Here is a 27,215-nt window from a genome sequence, read left to right on the forward strand (position 1 = left end):
GCAAGTGGCAGGCAGGGGGTGGAGAGGCGGTACCTGTGAGAGGCACAGATAGGCACTGCAGCGCCTGATCTCGGCAAACCGGCAGCTCCACCTTGCCAGCCCACTCTCCATTGTCTTGGGAAAGGATATCTGCCAGGGAGACAGTATTTCAGAAGCTTCTTAAAGACTCAGGGCGACTCCAAGGGTTGGTAAGTCTATCTGAACTCTGGGGATGGACTGCTGTCCTTCTCCCCACCCTGGGGCCTGGCACCGTCTCAGAGGCAGGGAGAGGATGACTTTTACTTCTAGGAAGGACTCTGCCGGGTAGGGCACATGGAGAGAGTAAGGAGGAGGGCTCCTCTCTGAGAAGGTATTGGGGGACCCAGATTTTGTGACAAAGGCCTGCTATTGACTCTAAGCCCAATGAAGACAGGAACTGTGCCTGTCTTGTTGACTTTGGGCTCCCTGGCACCTAGCAGAGCCGGTGTTCAGTAAATAACTGACTGGCAGAGGCATGGGCAGAGGCTGAAAGCCAAGGCCAGTTTCACAATTTCTGGAGTCCTTTTTTGGTAAGCTCCTCACCACAAACACATACACATGCACACACACACACACACACACACACACACACACACACATACACACTGTCAAAAGTACACAAAGTAGCACAAAGAATCATCAGAACAGATTCCTTGAACATTGTTTACAATTACTGGATGCCTTCTCAGCCTTGACTTTTATGGGCTGCAGCTTTGGAAACTAAAGAAAGATACATCAGACTCTCTGGTCCAACCCCCCAAAGAAAGCATCTGAGGAAGTCTTGAGGGGCTGCTAGACACACAGTAGCCATACCCAGGGGCCAGGTTGGGCCAGTGCAGTAACATCTGCTCATGGTTGGGGCAGGTCCAGCCTTCCTTTTCAAGGAAGTACAATCCCAGTGTAAACAAGTACTCAGGACCGGCAATGACAATCCTTTTCTGCAGCAGTCAGGTTTCTGCTTATTCTTGTCATTCTGGGAAGCAAGGCACAGGGAGAGTTTCAAATTCTCGACAATAACTCCTTTCCCCTCCAGATTTTTAGCTTGGATCCACATGTTAATAACTTACATGTGCACAATACTTGCGAGCTGTTCAAAGCTCTTTTATATTTATTATTTTGTTGGACTGGGTCATCACGAGCCTCAGACGGAGAGCTATCACCCTGTTTTGCAGGAGGAAACAGAGGCCCAGAAAACCTCAGGATTCCAGCGGCCAAGTTAGTAGTAGAGTCAAGACTTGAGGCCACACTTCCATCTGCCCAGCTTCCCTCCATACCATGCAGCCTCCCCATGAGTCAGCCATCGTGAGGTCCAGGCAATGGACCTCACACGCCCTTATGGCAAAAATGTGCCTTCCCCCAGGCCCTGTTTACAGCTGGGACAATTGACCCCAGTGCTGAACATTTTTGTTCCTTCTCTCTGGAAGGATCTGATGCTGCAACCCTAGCTTGTCCGTTTTGCTTGAAAGCCATTCCCACTCTGACTCCTACCCCGACGCACACTCTGCTTATATTTCACTGAGTTGGAAACGACTCAAACAACAATAGGAAAACAATTAGGCAAAGCTCCTCTGGCAATCTGATAGCACCCTTGGGAAGCACTGACAATGATAAGTATGTAAACAATCCCTGTATGTGGTAACATGTTTTTGAAATACTGTAATTTGACCAAAGCAGAACGCAAAATGACATGTACCTACAGATCACAGGTACGCAAAAGTGAGCTTCTGCAAACTGAGAAGAACCAGAAGTGAACTTAAGGAGACCTAAAGAGATTTTTATCTTCACAGGTTTTTCTTTCCTCTAAAGATTATGTTCAAAGTAATAATAAATAGTAAAATAAATAATACATATGATCATAACAAGCAGAGGAGGAGACAGAGAAGGAGGAGTCTTTCTCAGACCTTGGCCCTCGGGAGCCTCTTCCCAACAGGGCTGGGATTGCAGAGAGGGGAGGGAAGGAGGCTGGAAGTAGGGAACCGGGAGCTGTGGGAAGTAGGAGCCTGGCACGCCTGGGGAGCCAGCGCCCAGAGCCACAGAGGTGCAGCTGGGAATCTTGCCCCTGGGCATCCCCTCAGGGCCAGCAGGGCAGATTAGCAATCTGGAGTCACATCTCGGGGCACCCTTCACATCAATTACTGTGTCTACGGTGCCTCCCAGGGTTGTGCAACAAGGGGGCTCCCGGACAGAAAGAAAATGACTAGAGTGGGGCTCAGACCCCAGGAGGTGAATGGGCTCTAGGGACAGCACGGCCTTGCTCTAGAAGGGTGCCAGGCCAGCAGGGAGCAGCCACCATAGGCTCCCCTGGGCCTCTGGGACAGTGCACTGCACACGCATATCAAACTCATCCTGTCTCAAGCTCACTCCTGATCTTAGCAGCCCCTCCATCTGACCTGCTTCTCTTCCTCCTTGTGTTCACCAACCCCGGGGGACGTCACCACCAGCCACCCACAGCTCACCAGGCTCCGTGGGATCTGGCTCCGGCTGCAGCTCTCGCTCCACCCTGCTTTGCACCCTATGCCCCACCCACACTGAAATCTTTATAGTTCCTGTAACATGCCAGGCTGTGTCACTGCCCTGCCTTTTCTCAGGCTATTCCCTCAGCCTGGAATCCCTCTCCTGCCTTGTCCAGCTGCTTATATGTCAAGAATCAGCTGGGGCAGCATCTTCTCTGCAAAGCTTTTCCTGCTCACCCTCCCATCCCCCACTCCACCAGCACTCCCAGGTAGGGCTCGGCACTTCACTTGTCTCTGTCGTCCCAACATCTAGTGCTGCTCGCAGCACATCTTCAGCATTCAGGGTATATCTTATGAATTAAATAGAAATGAATGCACGTGGAGGGTAATGTTGGGGGTAGACAGAAGAGTGAATTTGATTAACCAGCCCCCGCCCACATACTGTACCTCCTGCTACCATATTTCTGGTAACAGCATCTCCCAGTTCACCTCTCTCCTCAGGCTACTCCCTTCTAGAGCAGGGTCCCTCTGGGCTCTAGACCCTTTGGAGACTTCCCCCCATCACACACAACAGGTGTACCTGTCCTTGGGTCCCTGCTCTTCTCAAACCTTGGCTCCTGGTAGCCACATCTGTCGTCGGGATGGTGCCGTTCAGGGGAGTGAGCCCTGACTCACCCACCTGACCTAGCGCGGAGGCTCAGCTCAGACAGGTGGGTGAGTAGACTGGTAGCTAGACTTGGGGCCAGGTTGGGTGGGAAGGTCACTTCTTCCATCCATGAGCAGTCATGCCCGTAGCTGGGCCATGTGGGGTCATCTGGTGGGGGGCGGGGAGCATGCGGTGGTTCTCACCGATGTTATGTCGTCACACCCTCCGACTGGGTGAGCTCTTTGATCTCCAGCCCACACATAGCAGTGGGGATGGCAACCATCCGTGTCCTCCACAGCGTGCTTGTTTCCAGGAATGCCCTTGGCTCTAGCCTGACATGAACCACCTAGGCCTTTTGCCTTTCCACCAGGACAGGGAGTGCTGGCCCTCCCGCTTTCAATGTAAGCACCTTGACTCCTCTAGGTCAGCCTCCCCATCCTCTACTTGGGCCAGGCACTCATGTAAGTGGAGTCACACCTGCTGATCTCCTTTTGCCTCAGACTGCAAAGGTACTGCTTCCGGTAGACCTGGCCCTGTTGTCACCATCAGCAGCAGCAGCAGGCAATTCTGTGAGCCTAGTGTAAGGGAAAACCTGTTACTTTGGTTCAGGGGGCATAAAAGAGAGGCTGAACTCCAGTCCCCAGCCATCTTGCAGTCTGAATGCTAACATGCACGGCAGAGCTGGGGGACTGACACACAAAGCTCTCAGACAACGGGAGTTTTAAAAATCAAACCCAAAAGACAAAAACACCTATTTTTTTTTTTCAAATAAGCTAACCTAAGTCACATGTTTTCCTATTCAAGGGATGTGGAGTTTTCACCTCTGTTCCAGCTGGCCCTGCCTCTGTTCTCTAAGCAGGCAGCTCTGATCCCTGGACTCTGACAACATTTTGGGCAAACCCACAGGATGAAAGCTATTTCTGGCCATATATCCAAAGAGTCCTGGGCGAGCAGGCATAGCTCCTGGCCCCAGCTGGGGAATAAGAAGAAAAGTGCCAGTCTGGCACCCTTATGGATCAATCTCGTATTCTGCTCCCCCATCTCTTTGTCCCTTCTGCTACAGGAATACTTCTGAGAGGGAAGTCAAGGGGCTTGAAAGAATGGGCAGAAGAGAGAATCTTAACAGTGAAAGATGAAGATCTGCAGAAGTGCATCCTTCCAGGCACTTCCACAGCCTACTTCAAACGGACAGCCTCATGGGGCTGGGTGGTTGGAACATGGGATTCTCTAAGAGTTCTGGGACCCCAGAAGCAAGTATTTCACACTCTTCCTAACCTTGAATGTAAACCAGTGGGGAAAACGTTTCTTCAGATCACAACTTCTTTCTTGAAAGAGCTGACCCTGCCAGAGACCTGCTGGGTTTCTGGATATAAGAAGGTGGGATGGGAGGAATTTAAGAAAAGGGCCCTGGGAAGACTGGAACACTCAGCAGAGTAGAGAGGAATATGGCTTCCCAAAGTCAATCAAGGAGGGGAAGGTGAGGTGGAGGGATGGGAAGGGAGGAATAGGAGGAAGGGAGATGAAACGACCATGGGCCAGGGAGCTTTGTGGGGCGGTGTGGCTAATGAGAAGTCCCGGGTGACGAGATAGCCAAAATAACTTTTCAGAACATTTCAGAAATGTGACTTCAAGTTGTTTGTGGTGTGATGTAACCTCTCCCCTGTGGCCCAAAAACCTTCATTAGAAGTTCTGCTACATGTTATGGCATTATTTTTGTGGTTGTTTTGGAATAGGGGTGCGGGTTGAAAGGAGAAGGGACTGTTTTCCATGTTTGAATTGACAGCAGGAACTAAAGAAACAGCCACAAGACCAGGAGAGTGACTAAAACTTCAGATGAGGCAGAAAACTAGAGCCAGAGGTAACCTTGAAAGATCTAAGTCTCCCCAGTAATTCACAGAAATCAGGGGAGAGGGGGAGCATTGGACTTTCCACAGGACGTGGGAATTTCAGCCAGTGTCATTTGAATGTCAAAGGACAAGCAACCTTAGCTGACATTGCCTTGCCAGCTGGACTAAGGTTTAACGAAACATAAAATGTATTACACACATCTGTACTATCCAGGGCCTTAGCACAGGGGTAGCACATAGTAGAGCCCAGTAATAGCACGTGAATAGTCCATGAATGCCCTGGTGCGGCCCTGGAAGCTGTCAGAGTATAATGCTTGATTCGGAGCGGGTGGGGGGGAACACAACGACTTCTCTTCCCCTCCCCCACCCCTCCTTCTCCATCCTCTGACCCATCATTAGCCCCATCCCACCAGCTCTGCGGCACGAAGGTCCTGTAAACAAGCAAGGCCCAGCGGAGACGGTGGTGGAGGAGGTCACAAAGAGTTGTGCAGAAACCACACTGCTCTGGGTCTGTTCTACCCACCCTTATGGTGTCAAAGAGGCAAAGGCTGCCTCTTAGGAAGGGGCTTCTGTTTCAAAGGGTCTGGGGAGGGGGCAGTGAGTGAGTGGGCTATCTTGGGCCCCGGAAGCTTCCTACGACTGGGTGAAGGCTGTGTCGTGTGGGGCTCTGGTCTGCTCACAAGCATCCCTACGCCCTTCTGAGACCATTCCTGGAACCCCATAGTCCAAAGGCCCTCCAGTTTCGCGGCAACCTTGCAGGAACCACGCGCCGCTCACAAGGCTAATGGCGCCACCTGGCGGTACAAAGGGCGCGGCTCACCCCTGGAGCTTCTTCCCGAGCGAGCTAGGAAAAGGGGTGGCTTCGGCGGCCCAGTCCAGGGTGGTGACGTCATGACAGAGCGCCGTTTCTCCCCGCCTCTCCCCTGCCCGCCGGGAGCTGCCAGTACTCGACGTGGCGTCACCGCCCTCTACCCTTACTTTGCGTGCGTGTTTGCGTGCGGCGGAGGTGGTGGCGCGGGCCGGTCGGAGCTCCGTGTTGCTTGCTTCTGGTGCTCCTGTCGCTGCCGTTGCTGTCCGGCTGTCTTGGACGGCCGAGCGGACGAGGCGCCGGCCCCAGCACCTCAGCACCGGACGCGGCTCGGCGCGGGGCCCCGCCTGGAGGGTGGGCGAGCGCGTGTCGGAGGGTGCCGCGCGGGTAGGCGGGCGGGCGCCCGTAAGGGAAAGAGGCGGGGGCGGCGGGTCAGCCGCGGCCCGGGCCGGCCGGGGGATGTCGATGCCTGACGCGATGCCGCTGCCCGGTGTCGGGGAGGAGCTGAAGCAGGCCAAGGAGATTGAGGACGCCGAGAAGTACTCCTTCATGGCCACCGTCACCAAGGCGCCCAAGAAGGTGCGGGGGGCTCTGGGTGGCGGCAGGGGTCCGGGCTGGGGCCTCGCGGAAGGGGCGCGAGCGAGCTCCGGGCCCGGGTCCAGCTAGTTCGGGACTTACGGGGCAAGGTTTGAGGGACCCGGGACGACGGAGGTGGTGTGAGGGGTGGAGGGTGAGCGGCCCCAGGCCTATCCCGAGCTGGAAAGGCAGACCCTGACCTCACTTTCCTTTGTCCCTCGGCCCAAGTCCTCCGGGATCTTTTCGAAACCCGACAGGGCCGGGCCTTAAATTTGCGACTGACTTTTCCTGGATGAAGGGCCTGGAAGACAGGAGTGGGAGGGGGTGACGAAGTGACCCCAGTGACCAGTCTCGGGATGAGGGTGTACGGGAAGTCTCCTCTCAGGTGAGTGAAAATCTGATAGTGCTTCTTTGGGAGCAGTGGCCGGCTTATCCAACAACTGCGTGCGATCTTGGAGGCAAGATGAAAAAAATGCGTGGAGCTAGCTCTTTTATGCAGGTGAAAACGATGAGGGCAGCATGAAATTGAAAAGAAAACTGATTTTCACCTTCTGTGGTCGTCTAGTTTAGACATATTTAAGAAATTAACCTTTGGAGGTTGGTGACAGCAGATACTGTCATGGATACAGGTTGATCGTAGAGTCATGTGAATAGATCACTTAGGCATCCCTTGAGAAAGGAGCTTGGGTGGGTTGGAGGGGTGGGTGGGAAGGAACGATTGCTCATTCTTTACTGCACTTAGTGAGGCAGAACAAGTTTAGTCTGTTGTGCTGTGGGTTGAACTCAAAGGACATCCTTCTAATTCTCTTATTGTGGAAGATTAAATGACAGCCTTTGGAGGTTTTAATCTAACCAGCTCTCTGAGTGGTGGAATTGGGATCCCTAGTGGTTTCTGAGCATTTTCTGCCAAACACATCTTGATTTTCCACATAACTGGTACCCAGTTAACAGTAGACCAGAGAACCTTTGCAGAGAGGTGACCTTTCTGAAACCAGTTAAGAACCTGGATAAATATTTCCCTCCTATATAAAGACAGAGAGTTTCAAGGCTATCTCTTCCTGCAGTGTTTGATGGGATGCACTGCTTGTATAAGCTGCACAAAGCAAGGTTTGCAGGAATAGTTACAGTCGTTCAGGCTGAACTAGGTAAGCTGTCATAAGTGGGAGAGATGATTTTTTTTTTTCTTTTAAGGAAATTAACCTACCAGTCCAGAAATCAAATGCAGGGTTGAAAAGACAGGTCACCATTGTGTGCTTTAGCTCTGTCTTCCCACAAAATTTAGATCTTACCAATAGAATGCCTAAAAACACTTTGTAGAAGATCCCTTGATTCTAAGAAGTCTGACTGACCTTATTTTTAGTGCTCTCAGTTCAGCTGACTGCTTTGTTGGAGCAGTAAACCTTTGTAATCTGCACTGTGTGGAGACAAAGTCACAGTCTTTATAAGCTAATGGAATATGGATAGTACCTGTGATGAGTTAGGGGAAAGAATGGGAAATCCCTGGTAACCTAATTCCCGGAACTCTTCCTCTCCCCATTAGCCTATTGTTTGTCTAGTTCTTCAGGGATTAGGCATCTTTTTTTTACTTGCCTTTATTTTAGTAAGGCTTTGTTTCTGCAGGTGCCACTATTAATAAGACAAAGTTTGTATTGTAGATTGTAGACTCCATAAAGGCAGAGACTTGTGTTCACCATTGTATCTGTCGTGCCTAGCTCTGTACCTAGCATATAGTAGGTACTCAAATAGTAATTGTCCATCTGGCTAACTAGTAATTGAGATGTCTTTATGGCTGCCTACCAGGAATAAATTTTCTTCTTTTCTTTCAAGGAGAAATGTTGCTAATGTGAACTATTGTCAGGCCAAGTGCTAATGATTTTAGAGACTCATATTCCATTAGCTGAAAGGAGGGGTCTCTGCCAGGAATGTGGGAAGACCCTGTTGTAAGTTCCATTTGCTGGTAAATGTACCCCTGTGTTTCTTATTAATCTTGCTGTTTCTGAGCTTTGTTGTTTAGTGTTTACACAGCACTTTGTATTAAAGTGCTTTATGATGACTAATTACCCTTCCCCTAGTGATGATGAAAGGCATTTATCTAGTTAATGAGTTGATCGAGGACTAGTCAAGGTCACATTGCAAGTCCTAAGTAATCTGTTTTTTCATAACTTCAGCTGAATCAGACATAATGACTTAAGTCACTTTTGTACCTCTGCCATGTGTTGATAATGTGAGAAAGCATGAGCAAAGTAAGAGGAAAAAATTTTATCTTGGCATGTATTGAATGGTGTGAGAAAAGGCCTCTTCAAATAGTGCTGTCCTTTGCCTGTGAGGATTCCAGCGTGGCTCTAGACCAAGTAATCCTTGGATCATTCCAAGCCCTGAGGCCCCTCAGGAAATGAGGACATTTCTGGTGCCAGTCGGAGGCTATAGGTTACTGCAGGGTGACCTTGATGGTCTCCAGTCAGAACAGATTCCATTGTAACTAGTGAAGTTTTATTCACTTTAGGATAGACTAGATGTCGTTTAACTAAAAGCATAGATAGCAGGATTCTTCAGCTATAATCACAACTTACTCATTTTTGTATGCCCCGGGATCTACCACAGTAGTGTGTAGATAATGGGACTTGTTTTGGTTTGATTCAGAGCTTGATCTGAGTGTCAAAAAGCCAACTAAATGGGTACCACCTTGAGCAAGTGAGCTTCTGTGCCTCAGTTTCCTCATCTGCCAAATAAGTGCTTTTTGTTTGGAACAAGTGCAGATAGGTGTGTGTTGGGAGCTAAGATAGCAAAAGTGGTTTTTAAAAAGAAGTCCATTAGCATACTTACACTCCCTGTCTTTAATGAGCATTTGAGGTGGCTTATAACACAGGACACACACAATACAGATGGGAAGTCCAAACTATAGAAAAAACGAAAAAAACATTGTTAACCCTGAGGGCTAAGACAGTGGACGAGGCTGATCATCACATGCAACTCTAAGCTTCGTAGGAGCGAGAGGATAAAAGGAATCAGAATTATAGTCTCATTAGCAGACATGGGAAATGATACACACCACTTCCTCAGGGAGACAACTTCTGCTGGTAGTAAGTTCTAAAGGAAATTTTCACAGGACAGTATTAATAGCTATAGTATTGATTCCCGTGTTAAGGCTTGTTCATGACTGTCACTGGTGCTTTCAGATGGAATTGCCAGGAAAATTTGGGAGAGAAAAGGAGTCCTTGAGTTGTAAGGGCGGTGTACATTGTACCATAGCTGGAGAGAATCCTTGTTTAATGTTGGCAGTTATCAGTCAAACCAAACAAGTCAGCTAGTTCCCCATCATAACTGGGTATTTATCCCTCTTTTTCTGCTACTTCATGTTACAGCTGTGATATTTGTCCTTGGGCCTTTGGAAATTGACATTGTGTCAAGGGTTTTTTTTTTTTTTCCATAGAATAAACCCAAGCTTGTTGATGAAAACCTTGTAAGATAGACATGTTTCTCTGGAAGGTCTATCAGAGCATCTGTACGAACATTTGGGGTGACTTTCTAGAGTGATACCTTAGGCATTTGACCTAGGATCTATCCAGTCAGACCTTTACCACCAGCACAATAGGAGAAAGGAGAAAAAGAACACAACAGAACAATTTTGCTTGTAGGATATTCTTTGTAGGATATATTTGAATAAAGCATATATAGCACTAATTCATCAGAAGGGTCAGCTGAGACTTAGGAAGCATACCAGGTAGAGACCCAGTGGAATGCTTAGATGTTGAGGATGATCCACTTCTTATCAGGATTATGTTATGGCTAATTCTTGGTGCGGTTTTGTTGTTTTTTGTTGTTTTTTTTTTGCGGTACGTGGGCCTCTCACTGTTGTGGCCTCTCCCTCTCACTGCTGTGGCCTCTCCCGTTGCGGAGCACAGGCTCCAGACGTGCAAGTTCAGTGGCCATGGCTCACGGGCCCAGCCGCTCCGCGGCATGTGGGATCTTCCCAGACCGGGACACGAACCCGTGTCCCCCGCATCAGCAGGCGGACTCTCAACCACTGCGCCACCAGGGAAGCCCTTGGTGCAGTTTTATAGAATTTACACCTGTACTTCTTAGATTCACTGAGAAGTGATTTGATAGGTTGACATTTCCTATCTTCTCCACATCATTAGTATCTCTTACTTCTCTTTAGAATGACTACTGTTTTAGTGCCAGTCTTTGAACAGGAGTCAGAGGTGTAAGAAGATCCTATCAGAGGTGTAAGAAGATCCTATCTCTTTTAGATTTCTCCCCCAGATATTGATTACCTCTCTTTTTCTTATTTGATTCTGTTTAGTTTGTTAGGCACAGTTTCCATATTACTTTGTTGTAAATTCCTTTAGATTTTTAACTTGTAACAGAAATCTGTTCATTGTCTAGATACTTTGCTGGCAAGATTATAAATGTGTACTTTTTGTTTCATCAGGAAGGTATATTTGGATCCAGTGTGTGTTACCCAATATAATATTCTTGTAAAGTTGTTTATAAAAGATATTTTGATACGTAGAATCATGTAGATCTTTAGTTGCCTGTGACTCCTAAAAGTTTACTCTGTCACCTCAAGTAGTTGCAATCTGTAAATAAGCACCTTAATGCTCTCTTGGGGCTGTTATTTAAAGGAACTGGCCAATAAAGGAGAATCATTTATACCTATCTGTTTCCCAAGTTTGGAAATTTGAATATTAAATTTTATAAAGAAGGGCCAACCTTATACTGGGTATAATAATTCAGAATACATCACATTGAGGTGGCGCAGAGGCACCCCCCTCATGTATGAAGAACAGTACATTTGCATAGACCAGAGTTTTTTCCTGAAGTCCGAGAATCCAAGGTTAAAGACAGATTCTTACCACAAATTTTCCTTCCAACTCTTGTCAGCACTATCAGTGCCTTGCATATGGTAAGTAGTTAAAAATTCACATTGAATTGTGAATTCCATTCTGATTCCGCATTTCCCTTTGACTCATTCAGGTAGTTCTCTTGCTATCCCACTGTGGTTTGGCTGTTACCTGAGACCTCTTTAACTTCCGCCTTTTTATTCTTAAAACTGTGAGGAGGAGGAGGAGTATGATGTAAGTTAAGCACTTGATTTTTGGAGTGAGGTTTACCTTCAGCCTCTACCATCTCAAAGTTGTGTGACCTTTGGACAAGCTGGGTGACTGAACCTGTTTGAGCCTCCATTTTTTTACCTGTGGAATGAGGAATAATGATAGTCCTACAAGATTGTTGAAGAGACTAGCATTTAGTAAATACTAATTAGTGTACTTATTCCTTTATAACTAGAGTGACCATATGTCCTGGTTTACCTGGTACAATTCAGGTTTATGCCTGTTATCCCAGCATGCTAGTCAGTGAGTGCCTTCTTACACTCTGAAAAGTACCCTGCTTTAGATGGAATTTCAAAATATTCTCAAAGAGCCAAAACAAAGATGTTTCTATTGGAATATCTTTTCAACAGGAAATTTCCCTGACAAAAATGTTATTTTATGTAGAGCTTACTCCGGTTGAACACTAGACTATTTGTTGATTTCCAGGAAGTATATAGACAGTGGGAGAGTTTAGAGCTTGTGATGGAAATGAGATATGTTCTACCTGACCACTCCCCCACCTCATTCCCCATAATGACAGTGTACCCATAGAATGAGGGCGTTTGTCAGACATTGGCCTGAGTCCAGGAGTTTATTTCCTCAACCTGTAATAGTTTGGGAGTCTTTCCAAACTAGAATCTTTGAATCACATGAAACAATTCCAAAGGCTCATCTGAGCTGTGACCTTATGTTTGTATATGGTCACCTTCAGATCCCAGGCCTGTGTACTCCAACTCCCTCACACCCACTCAGGTACTGTTTCTCTCTGCTCTAAACAGCCTGCTCTTAATTACGTGTAACTGATTTTCTCTTGCAGAAATGTGTGGCCTTTGCTCCATAGCAGTTACAGATCTAGGGTGGAGCACCCTTTGCCTTTGTTAACACTCATACTGGTTTCATTTTTGTTCCTATCTCTGTTCAGTTTTTCTAAAGGATTCAGTCAGGTGCCTTAATCTCAGAATGTATATAATGATTGGTACTGCTTAGCAATATACAGTGGGGCTTAATCATTTACTACCCAAACAGGACACAGAATAAAACAGTGTAATGAACTACTGATGAAAGGTATTATTTGGAATGCTGGGGAGAGATTGGGAAAGTACTTTGACAGAACCGCCAGTCTAGGACGGCAAAGCATGTTCCTGCTTTCTTGTCTTGAAAGCTCCAATGCCTCAGCTAATGTGCCTCTGTACTTAACTTCTAGGGCTTAATGGGCTTAAAGTGTTTTCCTTTACCAGCCCAAACCAGTTCAGTTCTTTTAAAATGGACACCCTGTACTTAGTTGTGTGCTAGCAGTGAGGATTTAACGGGAGGGGTTTGGGACTGCTCACTGTTCCATGCTGTTCATCTTGGACCTGCCTCAGGTTTAGTTCTTTACAATCTGAAGAACTGCTCAGCTAGAGCAAGCCCTGTTGTTTATGTATTTTTCTCTCCTTTCCTGAGCCTGTGTGTGTACAATGGCATCAGTGGAATCCCACTGCGCCTATGTGCTCAAGGTGCCAAGGAAAATGCTAATGTGCTGATCTGCAGTGTGCGCAGCTCTCTGAGCTGGATGGTGAACTGGTGAGTAGCAGAATGAAGGGGCTGAAGGCCTGGAGCAGATGAGTATAACCATGTTCCATTCATTTTGGCCTCCTGAATGAAGTTGTTCATACCACTGTGTTTTGAGCAGTGTCAGGAGTTTGGAAGTTCTGTTTTTAATAAATGGCTCCTACTCTTCTAGTACTTATTAACTGTATTAAGGTGAACCTTTGAAGGACAGATTTCCATGGGTATTATAATGGGAATTACTTTTTCCCTTTACCCCAGGACTGGCTTGACTGCAAGTCAAAGTTTCTGGGCTATGACCTATTCCAGTTATGGTTTTAGGATCCTGAAATCAAAAAGGAGACCTGTCACGAAAGTCAATAGGATAGATTCTGCTCTGCCCTCTTTGACCACCCCCACATTGTATCCTTACTCAAAGGCTTTAAGGAAAACCTTTTGGGGTTCTCATGACAGTTAGCTTTATTTTGGAGATGTAGAAAAGAGCTACTCGCTTTAAATTCTCAAACTGCACCCCCCACCCCCCACCCCCTGTTGTTAACTTCAGAAGGGAGGTCAATAAGTAGACAAATATGTGTGAAAGGTAGATAAATAGGTTTCTCTTTTGCCAGTTTGAGGGAATGCTCCTGAGAGATTCACTGGATTAGAGACTCCAGAACAGTGGTTCCTAATCTTTTGAGTCACAGATCCCTTTTTAAAAGTCTTATAAAAATCACTGTTCTTTCCTCGGCAAAATTCAGGAGCACAGAAACTTATACTTTCAGAGGATTTTTGGGACTCCCTGAAACTCATCTCTGGATCCTGGCTTTAAAGCCCTGATTTAGAAGGCCAGGCCTCTAAGCCATAGTATCTCTCTCCCTTACAGATCAAGAAACAGCTGAGATTAACTTTCCAGCTTGCAGCTTGTCCTTGGAACAAAGCTGAGGTTGTTGGTGTTCTTTTCACCCCCCTCTTTGGGATGCTCCTCAGCTTCCCAAGAGACTCATTATCAATGCCTTGAGGGTTCAACTGAGGAACTTATGCACTCTGAAACCAGCGTTTCAGCAACTTTTGGGAGTTTTTGTACTATCTCAGCCCCATTGCTCTCATAGGAACTGTTGGTACCCCTAAATCTCCAGAGTTGATTCCATAGCAGTGTTTAGAATAGGGGACTCACTAGACTGCGTATCAAAACTAAACAAAATAATTTGCTCCTCTGTGTCTCTCAAAAATAGGTTTGATTTCAATGTAGTACTTCTCAGACTGTTTTCAAGACTGACGGTGATATCTGAATCTTACTTTTCATTTGATTTCTCTAGACCAACAGTATTAAGGACAAGGACCATATCCCATACATATGTATAGTATGTAGGGCCTGGTACATAATACTGACAATAATTGTTTACTGAGTAAAGTATTTTGAGATGCTTGTCCCTAGGAGGAAGTGAGTTGGACTCACATGGTGGCTTTGCCTCACTTTCCCCTTCAGCTGGCCAGTGTTGTTTTTCTAACTTAGACCCCCTCCCACGTGAGTGATAACGGAGTACCAAGAACTGCAGGTGAGAAATTGATGAGAATTTCTAACAGCTTAGTAGATCCCTTTATAATGCCAGAAATAGGTAAGAGACTCTTCGGGCTAAGATTTGAGAATCTTAGTCCAGTAGCATGAGAACCACAAGGCGGTAGGCCAGAAGCTTAGAGGTGTCCTTATGACATAATGGGAAAGGTAATTTGAATTTCCCACCAAGTTTGAAACCCTTAGCATTAGGGACACTGCCCACAGTTGAAAGTGGTATTCTGGTTTGCTCTTGATTTAAGCTTACTCTTAGGGTGTTTGAGATTTGGGGGCCACTGATGAGTTGAACAGTTTCATTTTGGAATCTGTGTTGGAATCATAAAAGTAATAAACAGCAGCTCTGCCTGGCAGTGCTGAGCAAACTTCTGATTCTTCTCGTTCTGCAACCCTGGCTGCCTCTTCTGCACCAAAGGCTGAGCTCAGCGCTCAAAAGCTATATGTGCCCTTGTCTTTGAAACACACCTTCAGAGTCACAGTCTTCAGGGAACTGGCCCAGTGCTTGCCCTAATCAGGAGCTTGGGCTCTGGTTGGCACTGAGAATTCTGTGTAGGTTGTTTCCCCACAGTATGTAACCTAGGCAGGATTCAGGGGAATGGGGGACCTCCAGAATTTTGCTGTTTTGGAAGTAGAAGTCTGTACTTTGTAGAAATGGTAAGTGTGTTCAGTTGTTCTAGTAACTAATTCAGTTTCCTGTGGGTGGCCAGGTGGCATCCAGCCTCTAATTCAGTACTTGAGTTTTTAGTGTCCAGAGCACCAGACTTCTTTGCAAGCAAGACATGAAGATTCCCAGTGTTCAGCTCTTATAGAGAATAGCCCAGCTGGCTTGTCATGCTGGACTAGATGAATTGTGAATGTTAATTATACTGATCAATACAGTGGCCTTGGTAACAGGCTTGTAGCTGCTGTAGAATCTGTTTACTTCAGGTTTGTAACAGAGAAGAGACCAAGCTGGTTGGGAACATTGTGTTCTAAGTGTAAGTCCAAGGAAAATGCATACTGGATAGACTGACCCTGTGGCACCCCTTCCCCGGGACTTCCCAGAGGGAAACATTACTCTGGTGGTGGTTTCTGTTCTTATTTGCCAGTTGAGAATTAATTGAGGTTGGAAAAGGCTTGGTTTTTAATTTGGTGGAGTAAAGAATGTTTACAAATCAGAAAGGTTAAGAAGGAGAGCATGGGGCGGGGGCGGGGGGGTAGGGGGGAGGAATTGGGAGGTTAGGATTGACATATATACACTAATATGTATAAAATAGATAATAAGAACCCTGCTGTATAAAAAATAAAATTCAAAAATAAAAATAAATTTAAAAAGAGCACCTATGTTGAGAAGGCACCTCATTTCTCTAGTTTGTAATTAGGAGTGGAGAGTTGATGGGATTAGTTTCAACCCTTGCATTCAGGAGAAGGAACCTCTCCTATTTGGGGAGTAGAGGGTTCAGAATTCTGCGCATTCTTTTCTGACTTCACAGGGAGGGGATTAGCTGAGCACTGGGCATGTTTGGAATGAGAGCACCTTGCCAGTTTTTACTGAATTTGGACCAACGCATTGTAAAAATACAGTCTCTCTTCCTCAGACAGGCTTTGTCATGTTCTCCTAAACCCTTGTGGATCCATCTGAATGATTGTCTGTAGCTGACAGATGGAGTTGGTATTAAAAGCAGATTTTCTACTTCTTGGCCTTATTTGTTTTATTTCTGTACAAGACTAACTCATTTGTTCCCTGTGTTCCTTGAGTCACTTTATCAAGAGCCTGGTAAACTCCATGTGCTTGTGTTTGCTTTTTCAGATCCTGCTTAGATTGTCTCAGATCAGTCCTCCTCATGGAGTGGGAAGGAGTAAAAGCTAGGGAGCTAGCTAGGGAGTCACCTAGGGAGCTTTTTCAAAATATTGGTAACCGGGGCCCTAACCTAGACCTACTTAATCCGAATGGGGAGGGGTTGAGAGTAAGGGGCAGGTGGAAAATGGGATGGGATGTGCATTTTGGAACAGCTTTCTCAGCTAAACTTGAGAGATCCCAGATTTAGAACCACTCTTTCAGATTATCTAGCAAGGCTAGCCAAAATTGTTGTGAAATCTGCTATTTGGATGGTAATGCAGCCACCACCTATCTCGGATGACTTTGGCCATGAGGGAAATCTTGTGCCCCATAAAAGAGGTCCTGGAAAATAGCCTATACTTACTCTTCTTTCCCAAGGTATGCAGAGTAAGCCATAACCAGAAATCATGCATCCCTGTCAACTCAAGGTTGAGCATCTACTGTGTCTCTGGACCTGTGCTGGCTGCTTAGGATACATCGGTGAACAAGGCAAAGGTCCATATCTATCCTGTGGCATTTACACTCTTATGAGGTTACTATTTGGGTCATGTGAGTCTGGTGTAGTGGTCCCAACTGTTTGGAGTTTAGAGCCCTATCAGAGCTGTGCTTATCTTCCAGAAAAATTACATACATGTAACAATTTGCATATAAGGGGGAGTTGGCAGCCTGAAACCCATCCATGGATCCCAGGCTAAAAACCTAGACAGCTTGCTTGCCTAGAATTGATTAATGTCGTGATTGGGATAAAGCAAGGTCATGAGTTTGGGTGTATGGGCATTTTACCTCCTAGCAGGACAGGACTGTGGTTTCTTCATCTGTATAGCCAAGGTAGTTTGCCAAGAACTCAAAGGTGTCTCTAGAAAAAGTATAAGGAATGGCTAGACCTCCACTAAACCAATAGCATTTATTTAGTCTGTGTTCTGTTTGAAATGTCAGGAATGACTTTGACTCTCTGTCCTCATCTCTAGTTTCTGGTTGGCTGAGCTTCTTGGATTCAATAGATTAAAAATCAGGTCAGAATATGAGAATTTCCTTAACATGATAATTTATATTGTGAATTCCTGGATTAAGATAGTAAAATTATAAAGATCGTGAGAGGACTTTTTAGTGAAATTCTGGCTTCAAAACATAGAAAATCACAGAAGGAGTTGATTGAGGGACTGAGGAAATAGCCAAAGAGTAAAAGATCAGAGAAAGATGATAGGAAAAAACGGGCAGAGCTCAGAAAGACAATTAACTAAGCTGGTAAGCCAGGTAGCCAGGAGAGCAGTTTCCTCCTTAAGCCGAAGTGAATAGATTTGAGACCCAGACAAAAGATTCCTTTTTAGTCCTGAAGGGGTCTGTTTACGTTAGGGTAAAAAGGGGAGGGTAGATAAGGCTTTGCTTTATTTATACCAATATTAGTATGTCTCTATCCCTAGAAAAGTTGGTGTTTGACTTGAATGAATGGCAGAACCATTCCTCAGAGTTAGTCCAGTGTGTAACATGTACTACAGAAATATGAATGAAATTTCATTTGGGGCAACGGGAGAAAGAATTATGTAGAAAAGACACAGCCAGATTTAGAGATTGGAGCACAACGAGCTTGCAGAGTTCTATGCCAGTTCTACCTTTACCTCCCTGAAATCTGGCCTTTAGTATAACCACAGGCCAAGACCTCTTAAGGTGGTCTTTACAGGGATATTCTTGTTTCTCTGCCTAAGCCTAAGGAGAACTTTCCAGACCCACATTGAGGGGTTGCTGAATAAGTGCTGTATTCAAGGCCTTCCAGGCCAAACTTCTATAAATTCAGAGCCCGTTAGAGAACAGTACTCACAGTCCTCCTCCCCAGAGGAGCCGGGAGGCTCTAGATGGTTCCAGTTGTAACTGCTCTCCAGCATATGGAAAAAATATTTTGCTGTGAAACCTTACAACCTGCTATTTAATATAAAAGACATCTCATTGTTTGCTCAATGATGCATTAAAGTCAAAGCTACCTAATCTAGTAGAATATAATCACACCACCAACTATCTTTATTTTCTATTTTTAAAGAAGCCCTTTAAAATGATCAAAGGAATTTCAGACCTCACTTCCTGGGTCTGTTTAGATTTATTTTGAGGTTCTGTTCAGCTTATGAAGCTATATAGTTAAAACCTACTATTGAGTTTTTGGGAAAATTGTACTGTTCTTAAAAACCATATAGCCAGGATTTTTTTCTTGTTCATTAAATGAGTACTTTATATAATGTCTACCGTGGATATGAAACCAAGATTCAGTAATCATATATTATGTCAGTTAAGTCCAGAATACTTCAATAAAATTAATAACCTTACAAGAACTTTTTTTTTTTAGTTGTAGCAGAGTCAGTTAGAGAAGTGGTACCAGAAAGTGGGAAAGCATCAGTGACAAAATGTGTCTTTATCTAAAAATTTTACTGGGAGGTTCCCAAATTTACTTATAGCTCATTTTGAATTGGGAAAATCCAACCTCACTAGATCTTTCAGACATGTTATAAAGTGCAAGTGACCTGAAGTAGGTAGTGTTTGAGTGGTACACCCCAGTTGAGAAAGGAACCTAGTAGAATGTTCTCAATTTAAGGGCATGTTCTCTAATTATACTAAGTGTTAGTGTGTGAAAGAAAAGTTCCCCCATCACTGTTCTGCACAGGATAAATAAACGCTGATAAAAAGCACATTTAAAATATATTCTTTGCTGCATGTTTTAAAGCATCGTCATATCTTATGAAGATAGCCAGCGGGTTTCCAAGATAACCAGAAAAAACAATCATTGGTCAGTTTTAACCATACCAAATTGAAAACCTCTGTGTATAAGTAAATACAGGTGGAGTTTTTTTTTTTTTAAGAAAACATTTTTAATCTTACAGTACAGTACCTTGAAAAGTACAGTAGTACAGTACAGCAGCTGGCATACAGGGGCTGGTATCGAGTGAACAGGCAAGAAGAGTTACTGACTGGAGGAGCTAGGAGGTGGGAAAGCTGAAGGATTTTCAGCAACAGGAGACAGAGGGCAAACTGCAATTTCACTCAAATGCCTGACGTTGATGGCACAGGTTCTGGTTCCTTGCTGGATTCAATTCTATCTACCCTCTTAAAAAACAATCCAGTGATGTCTGGGTAGTAGCTCTTTTTTTTCTCATCATAGTTAACACGGTAGCACTGGATTGCATTCTGAACATTCTGAAGGCTGCTGCAACCTTTGTGTACCATTCTATGTTCGGGTCCTGTGCCTCAAAAACTAACAGTGCCTCGTCAAATAAAGAAAGTTCCCTTGCCATTTCCTGGGTTGTGAATCTCTTTGGTTCTTCAGTTACTTCTTCCTCTTGTCGCTCCACTCTCTCAATTATTTTCACTTTTGTTTCCATCGTTATTGCTTGGCTCTTCTTAGCAGTACGAGCTACATCACTGCTGCTTTTACACTTGCTTCTGGACATCCAGGGCTTGAAATAAAGATACTGTACTACTGTACTTTATACAGTACTATACAGTAAAGTACACAAAAACACAACCACTGGTAGGGGATGCACAACGTATGCCAGACACGTGAACTAACTTGCGTGATTGGACAAGCAGACACGTTCACATCTTTGAAAGTTGGCGACTTGAAGGTTTGTATGTAGGGGACTTACTATATTTTTTTAAGAGGCTCTGAAAGACTAGAGACACTAAGGATTGGAAGGTTTAAGAGTATCTAAAATTTAAATATTAAATCTTTCACACGAACTTCTCCTCCTTACATGAAAGGTACTAAATAAATTACATTTAAATGTTCTACTTATATATTTTTTAAAAGATCAGATATTTCTCATTTAAAAGAAAGCAGAAATTATTTAAAATACGAGCAGTAGGGATTTCTCTGGTGGTCCAGCATTTAAGACTCCGAGGTTCCACTGCAGGGGGTGCGGGTTCGATCCCTGGTTGGGGAACTAAGATCCCGTATGCCGTGAGGTGCAGCCAAAAAAAAAAAAAGGGTAGAGGGGTAAAGGATAAACTCTGTATCCAATCCAAATTACATTAAAACCCAAATATAAAATATCAACAGAAGGGGCATTTTCCTAAAAGGAAGTAAATACTCACTATTGGGAGAAATCTACGTTTTAAGATATTTTCTTGCTTTGATACAGCTAAAAGAATAATAATAAATTTCATGTCTAAAATTTTAGGCTTATATAGTTATAAATATGTAATTCTACTTTATAGGTAGTTCAACTAGAAGAAATAAATTAGCACAATCATTTGAATTGGTTTATATATCAGGTGGAGTTTTTAAATTGCTTTTGATTCCAATGGGAAGCTCATGGGTCATTTCTTTCATCAGAAAGTGTCAGGATTAGACTGCTTGTACTTTCTCCTCCTCCTCAATCCATCCCCAAAAGACAGTTGAAGCATATGCCAGAGTGGAGCTTTTTGCTTCCACAATGTTTGGGCTCTCCTGTTCTCTCTTCACCCTTTCCACGTCTAAGGAGCAGTATCTCTCAATGGCAATTCATTGGCAACTTAATATGACTTTTCTTTGCATCATTTCACTTCTCCCAAAACCAGTGTGGATTTTGGAACTGAGAGTTCTTTTCCCTCCCCCAAAGCTCACCATGTTCAACTGATATTGTAAGTTCAGAAAGCTTTAGTGCAATAGTAGACTGTTCTGTAAACTAACTCCTTGAAAATAAAGGGGAACGCTGCTGTTTCCCCCAGCCTGTTACAAACGAAGGATAATAGTACTGTTTTTGTGGGGGGGGGGGTTGTTTTGTTTTTTTACTTAACTGGGTTTGTTGTTGTTGTTAATGTTGGTAGCAAATTGCCTCGAGCAAGTCACTTAACTCTCACCCCTGTTCTGTTTTGTCATCTGTGAAGGGTAGATCCAGCAGTCAAAGGATTCCAGAATGTTTTGAAAATACAAATCCTCTATAAGAAAATCTTAGCCACAGCCACTAATGTTGAAGCAGCTGCTTAAACTAGAAAGTCATAGAAATCTAGGCATTCAGGACCTTGGTTTTCACCATGCTAGCAAGTGTGGATTTCAAACTGCTAATCAGCTTTAAGTAAAAAGTCCTAATTGAGTGCCCTCGAGTGGATTTGCTTGTTCTTTGTATGCCAAGATTTAAACAAAAATGGTTTGAAAAACATTTAGATCAGTGATATTCTAGCAGTGTTACTGGTAAAATTAGCTGAATAACTTTTCCTATACAAGAGTTGGTTTTGGCTTTTGGTTTACCATACAGCCAAAAGCAAGAGACCTTTCTCCTTGCTTATCTGTCCACTTTACTCATTAGAATATGGCTAATCAGAAAGTCATAGGTCAGGAAAACCCAAACTTTGTCTTCAGGTCTGGGAGGCAGCGAGAATAGGGGGATTGTACTGTATTCATTCTGGAACAACAGGTAGCTCTTATTTTTCAATAGCTCCAAAGATGTTTCGGCCTACAATTTCTTTCAACCAGCTTGTTTCTTGTAGGCTATCTAAGGTCATTATTTTATACTGAGACTTATCTAAAATTGAACATAAACACCTCAAGTTAGAACATCAAGGATGGCAAATACTGCCTCTCTACAATGAAAAATACAATTATGTTTTATTTATTTATTTATTTATTTTTGGCTGTGTTGGGTCTTCGTTGCTGCATGCGGGCTTTCTCTAGTTGTGGCAAATGGGAGCTACTCTTTGTTGTGGTGCGCGTGCTTCTCATTGTGGTGGCTTCTCTTGTTGCTGAGCACGGGCTCTAGGTACACGGGCTTTAGTAGTTGTGGCGCACAGGCTTAGTTGCTCCATGGCATGTGGGATCTTCCCAGAGCAGGGCTCGAACCCATGTCCCCTGCACTGGCAAGCGGATTCTTAACCACTGCACCACCAGGGAAGTCCCTACAATCATGTTGTTGTCGTTGTTGTTGTTTTTTACGGTACGTGGGCCTCTCACTGTTGTGGCCTCTCCCGTTGCAGAGCACAGGCTCCGGACGCGCAGGCTCAGCAGCCATGGCTCATGGGTCCATCCGCTCCATGGCATGTGGGATCTTCCCATACCAGGGCACGAACCCGTGTCCCCTGCATTGGCAGGCGGACTCTCAACCACTGCACCACCAGGGAAGCCCTACAATCATGTTTTTGATGTGACTGATGATCTTTGATAGATTCTTGTCCATGTATTAGAAGCTTAATATTTTGTGTTTTGTTTTTAAGAGCTGTGGAAACTAAAGCTTGCTGCAGCTGATCTTTAAAGTGGTTTCACCTTGTTCTTTGAACCTGAAAATATCCAGTCTAACTACAGAATGGATTCTGAAGAGTCCCATTGACCCACTCATCTCTGGAAGCAATACCTGTTACTACATAGTATTTAACATTAGGTCTTTAAAGTCAGATAATGTTATTTAATATTGAGTTTTGGTGATTTTTTCCTCCCTTGAGCCTGTACTTGATGGGAAGCAGTGGATGGTGACTAAAAAAAAGGTCTCATTAACCTTTGTTGAGTATTAGTCTAGGGTTCTGAATGCTGACCCTCGTGGACTCAGCTGCTACTTATTGGGAGCTACTTGTATTTCTTCTGCCATATCACAGGTGGGATTCACTCACTCAAGTGAATATGTAAAGAGGGTTTAAATTTCTAAGATGTAATTGGCTTTCAAGTTTATTTAAGCTAGACTTCCAGATCAAGGAAGGAAGAATTGTTCTTATAACATCTCCAATCTTGTTCCAATTTGATAGGCTAAGAAATTACACAGATGGCATTTACTCAGTCTATGTGGCCACCTTCCAAAATGCCAGACTCCATCTTCCTTCTAGAGATATCCACTGATTACTTGCTTTCAGTGATAACTTTTCTTCTCATAGCAATTTGTTTGAAAAATACAGATTTGCCTAATTTGTAAGCAGTTGTGTTTTCATCTTAAAGAATATCCCAGTGTACTTTGCAGTAAGGTTTGCAAGTTTCACATCTTGTGAGCTTCACTTAAAATCAGTATTGGCTTTAAAGAGGACTGCGAATTAAGGCTAATGACTTTTTATTACAAACATGTAAGGTTTGTATATATGTGTAACCAGGCTTGGTCTTTCCTGACATTCAAGAATTGTTGATTCTTATACTCTCTGAACCAATACAAAGTGATTTACAAGTGAAAAAAAAAACAAGGTGCAGAATATTTTAGCTGCTACCTTTTGAATAAGAAAGAGAGGGAAAATAAGAATATAAATACATATTTGCTTTTCCTACCTCAAAAAATGAACATAAGAAGGCTAAACCAGAAATTAATGAAAATTGGGGAGAGTGGAACAGAGTTGGGGGGATAGGAATGGAAATGAGACTTCTCTGAGTATACCTTTAAAATTTTTGAGATGTGTTTTATATGTCAAAAAATAAAATTAAGAGAAGAAAAAGGAAATCTTAAAATTGCATATAAACAGAAACAAATGAACCTAACTACATATCAGGAAGATTACACAATCACCCAGAAAAAAGTACTTTGACTATGCATACTCTTTGTGAAATATATTCTAAGGAAAAAAAGAACTTCAATGAAATATTGACACTTCACTGCATAGATTATTGTTAATAATATTAGCCTTGTAATTTTGAAATTATTTTATGTGTAGTATAGACTAAAGCAAATAAGTAAATATTGTATTGCTGTTAGAGACCAAGATTGTCACCATAAAAAAAAAGATACAAATAGGAAAATTAAAAATTTTAAAAATGGTAATGTTAAATTTGAAAAAAAGTATCAATATGTACTCATGAGTAAAACAAAAAAGATTAATTTCTCTCTCTACTGAAAGAACTTAGAAGCACTGACACCTCTCATAGCAATAGGCAGACATTATATCCAGATTTTAGTTTCTAAATACCTTTCCCCGCTGAAAGAAATCAGGGCTCCCTGGAGAAATGACTGATTCTAGGTCTGAAGCAGAGAAAGAACAAGATGAGCCTGGTATATCTTCTTATGTCGGAAAGAAAGGAATCATTTAAATGGGATCATGTCAAAAGAACAGAAGAGTCAGCTTAAAGGAGGCACCCACTGGCCCAGTTTGGGACAATTGGAGCATTCAGTGCACTCATATAATTGAGTGTAACATATTGGATAAATAAAATATGAATGACGCGTAAAAAAAAAAAGTGAAAGAGAAAGAAGAAAAGCTTTTCTTTACATGCCAGCCTAATATATGTGGAAAGAATGATAGGAATCATGATTCTATAAACCCCCCTCCCCCTCCAGTATAATTGGCTCAGGCAAGGATTATGAACAGATGGTAAAGTCACTAGGGAACAGGACATTCACAGGCTGACAAGGATCACCCCACAAATTAACCTTTACTTGCAAAGGAGAAAATATTCCTTTCAAAGACTGATGTTCGTCACTTTAACCAGGGGTTTCAGGTTAGTGTCCCCAGTAGTGGAACAACCTGACTTTATGTGCCTCCTGATACGCTGCGAAGTAAAGTATACAACACCAACTATGAAATATTCTTGCCAAATTTTAACCTCTTTCTAATCAAACCCCAAAACTGAACATCCAGTTCACAGGAAGGAAACAGTCTGAAAAATTCAAAATATGGGAGAGGGCTTCCCTGGTGGCGCAGTGGTTGAGAGTCCACCTGCCGATGCAGGGGACACGGGTTCATGCCCCGCTCCAGGAGGATCCCACATGCCGTGGAGCAGCTGGGCCCGTGAGCCGTGGCCGCTGAGCCTGCGTGTCAGGAGCCTGTGCTCCGCAGCGGGAGAGGCCAGCAGTGAGAGGCCCGCGTACCGCAAAAAAAAAAAAAAAAAAAAAAAGGAGATTCTATAAGGCAACTGGCTTGGACTCCGGGAGGAAAAGTCAGTATCACAGAGCACGGTGGGGGGGCGGGCAGGTGGGAAGCAGGAGAACTCTTCTAAATTAGCAGAAACTAAAAGAACCTAACAACCAAATGCATTTAGTGAACCTTGATTCCATCCTGGGTTGGAAGAGCCGGGTTTACAACTATGAAGGATATACTTGAGAAAAATTAAGTAAATTTGAATACAGACTGGATATTTGATGATATAGAATTGTTGTTAATGTTCTTAAGTATTATAATGTTATAGGGGCTCTGTAGAAGAATATCTTTGTTAGAAGATGCATTCTGAAGAATTTATTATGAATTTTTATATTTGGAAAAATTTTTTTGCAGGACTGTTTGAAAGTATGCATGTGTGTATATGTATAGAGATAGAGAAAGAAACCTAATATGGAAAATGGAAAGCTTCAATCTAGATGGAGGGTATACAAATGTTCATTATATTGTGTTAATTTTTTTATGTTGAAAATGATCGTAATAAAGTTGGAAAAATAAATAGAACGTGCCAACTGGTGCTGGGGGATGCGGTGGGGGGAACTTTGGCGTATCAGTAAAGCCATGGGTATGTTCCAAGAACCTAGATTTCTTCAGTCACCTGTACAAAAAACAGCAACGAAAAAAAAACAACCCTAGAGTTAATGATAATTCAGTGTCAGGAGAAAAAGAATGACTGGAATGTTTTCATATAATATTGGTAGACGGATTGAGGATGAGGAAAGTTGGAACTGGCCAGGCAATTGGACAGGTAGATAGCTAAATAGGCAATTGAAACATAGTCCGGTTGCATGTTATGTTCTGTTGTAATTTGTGGTTTTCAAAAGATTAGGAAGCCTTTCCTCTTACTTGTTGCTTTTTTTTTTTTTTTTGCGGTACGTGGGCCTCTCACTGCTGTGGCCTCTCCTGTTGCGGAGCACAGGCTCCGGACGCGCAGGCTCAGCAGCCATGGCTCACGGGCCCAGCCGCTCCGCGGCATGTGGGATCTTCCCGGACCGGGGCACGAACCCATGTCTCCTGTGTCGGCAGGCGGACTCTCAACCACTGCGTCACCAGGGAAGCCCACTTGTTGCCATTTTTTAAACCTCTTAATTTTACCTCTAGTTGGCAGTTGGAGGCCTAGATCACTCACTTTCACTAGAGCACTTTAGGAGATAATAGAAAGCCAATGAAGTGTGCTCTCTAATACAAAGAGAGGGGGAGTAGCTGATAAGGGTAAAACCACTCTTTGGCAGAGTTTTTCAAGCTTTATGTTCCTTCCTCACCATTTAAGTGACTCAGCAGTGTGGGCCCTGGTTTTGCCACACCCCTTGCTCCCACCAACATTGAAGAAAGATCAAGTTGAGTCCCATTTTGAAAGGAGTGTTTCTTGTGACAGTGGAATTGGTTTCTAGCAGTGTGTGTGTGTGTTATATCCTGTTACTATTGAGACACAGCCCAGTGGAGTGGGGGAGGGAGATGTGTGCTGTGATTAGCTTGCCTACCCCCTCCCTCTAGAAACTCAGGCCCCATCTGGGGAAACTGAGAACTTAAGAAACTTGAGACAGGGAAGGAGGACAGTGAGCAGCCAAAACCTGCCGAGTCTCAGAAGACTGGTTTCTGCACCAGGGAATGGAAGAAGTGACTGGAGGTGGCTCTGGGTTCGACTCTGTGGCCTGAGATTGATTCCCTTGAGATAAGCTGTTTTCTGTTGGTGTACCTGCGGGCCACAAGTTGAGAAAGGGATGCCTTTCATTTGGGAAATTTCTTTTGCCTGATTGAAAGTCTGAAATAGTTCTTGTACCAAGAAGTTGGTGTTTATTGATAACTGTTTCTTTGGATTCATCTGAAATGGGAATCAGACTGATCAGTGGTAAGTATCAAGAAAAGGTCTTGGACTTTTTTTATGCTGACAGCCATACTCTCTTCATTTCCTCTGAAAAAAAAGCAGGTGAGAGTAGAATCTGTGGAAGAAAGAATAAATTAGCCAGAAGATGTGTGAAAAGGGGATTAGAAAAGATGTGGTAGGAGTCCTGGAAGGAGTCCATAGATCTTCCATAGATCTTCCCTGAAATAGCACTGAGTACTT

At 43.9% G+C, this 27,215-nt stretch overlaps 1 protein-coding gene across 2 annotated transcripts in view; it reads left to right on the top strand.

Moving 5' to 3' along the window:
• Positions 1 to 5,945: 5,945 nt before the first annotated feature.
• The window catches only part of AHCYL1 (adenosylhomocysteinase like 1), a gene marked incomplete at its 3' end in the record, with an annotated part of 40,790 nt that continues 19,520 nt past the window's right edge, over positions 5,946 to 27,215 (top strand). Inside the window, exon 1 of one of the 2 annotated variants that reach the window (XM_079909849.1) lies at positions 5,946 to 6,351. In XM_079909849.1, coding sequence (XP_079765975.1) covers positions 6,232 to 6,351 — 120 coding nt within the window. In that variant the 5' untranslated portion in view covers positions 5,946 to 6,231. The remainder of the gene's footprint in view (positions 6,352 to 27,215) is intronic. The other variant, XM_079909848.1, reaches the window with a different exon arrangement.

Source organism: Stenella coeruleoalba, assembly GCF_951394435.1.
Source record: "Stenella coeruleoalba genome assembly, chromosome: 1".
In the NCBI taxonomy this organism is placed as follows: Eukaryota; Metazoa; Chordata; class Mammalia; order Artiodactyla; family Delphinidae; genus Stenella; species Stenella coeruleoalba.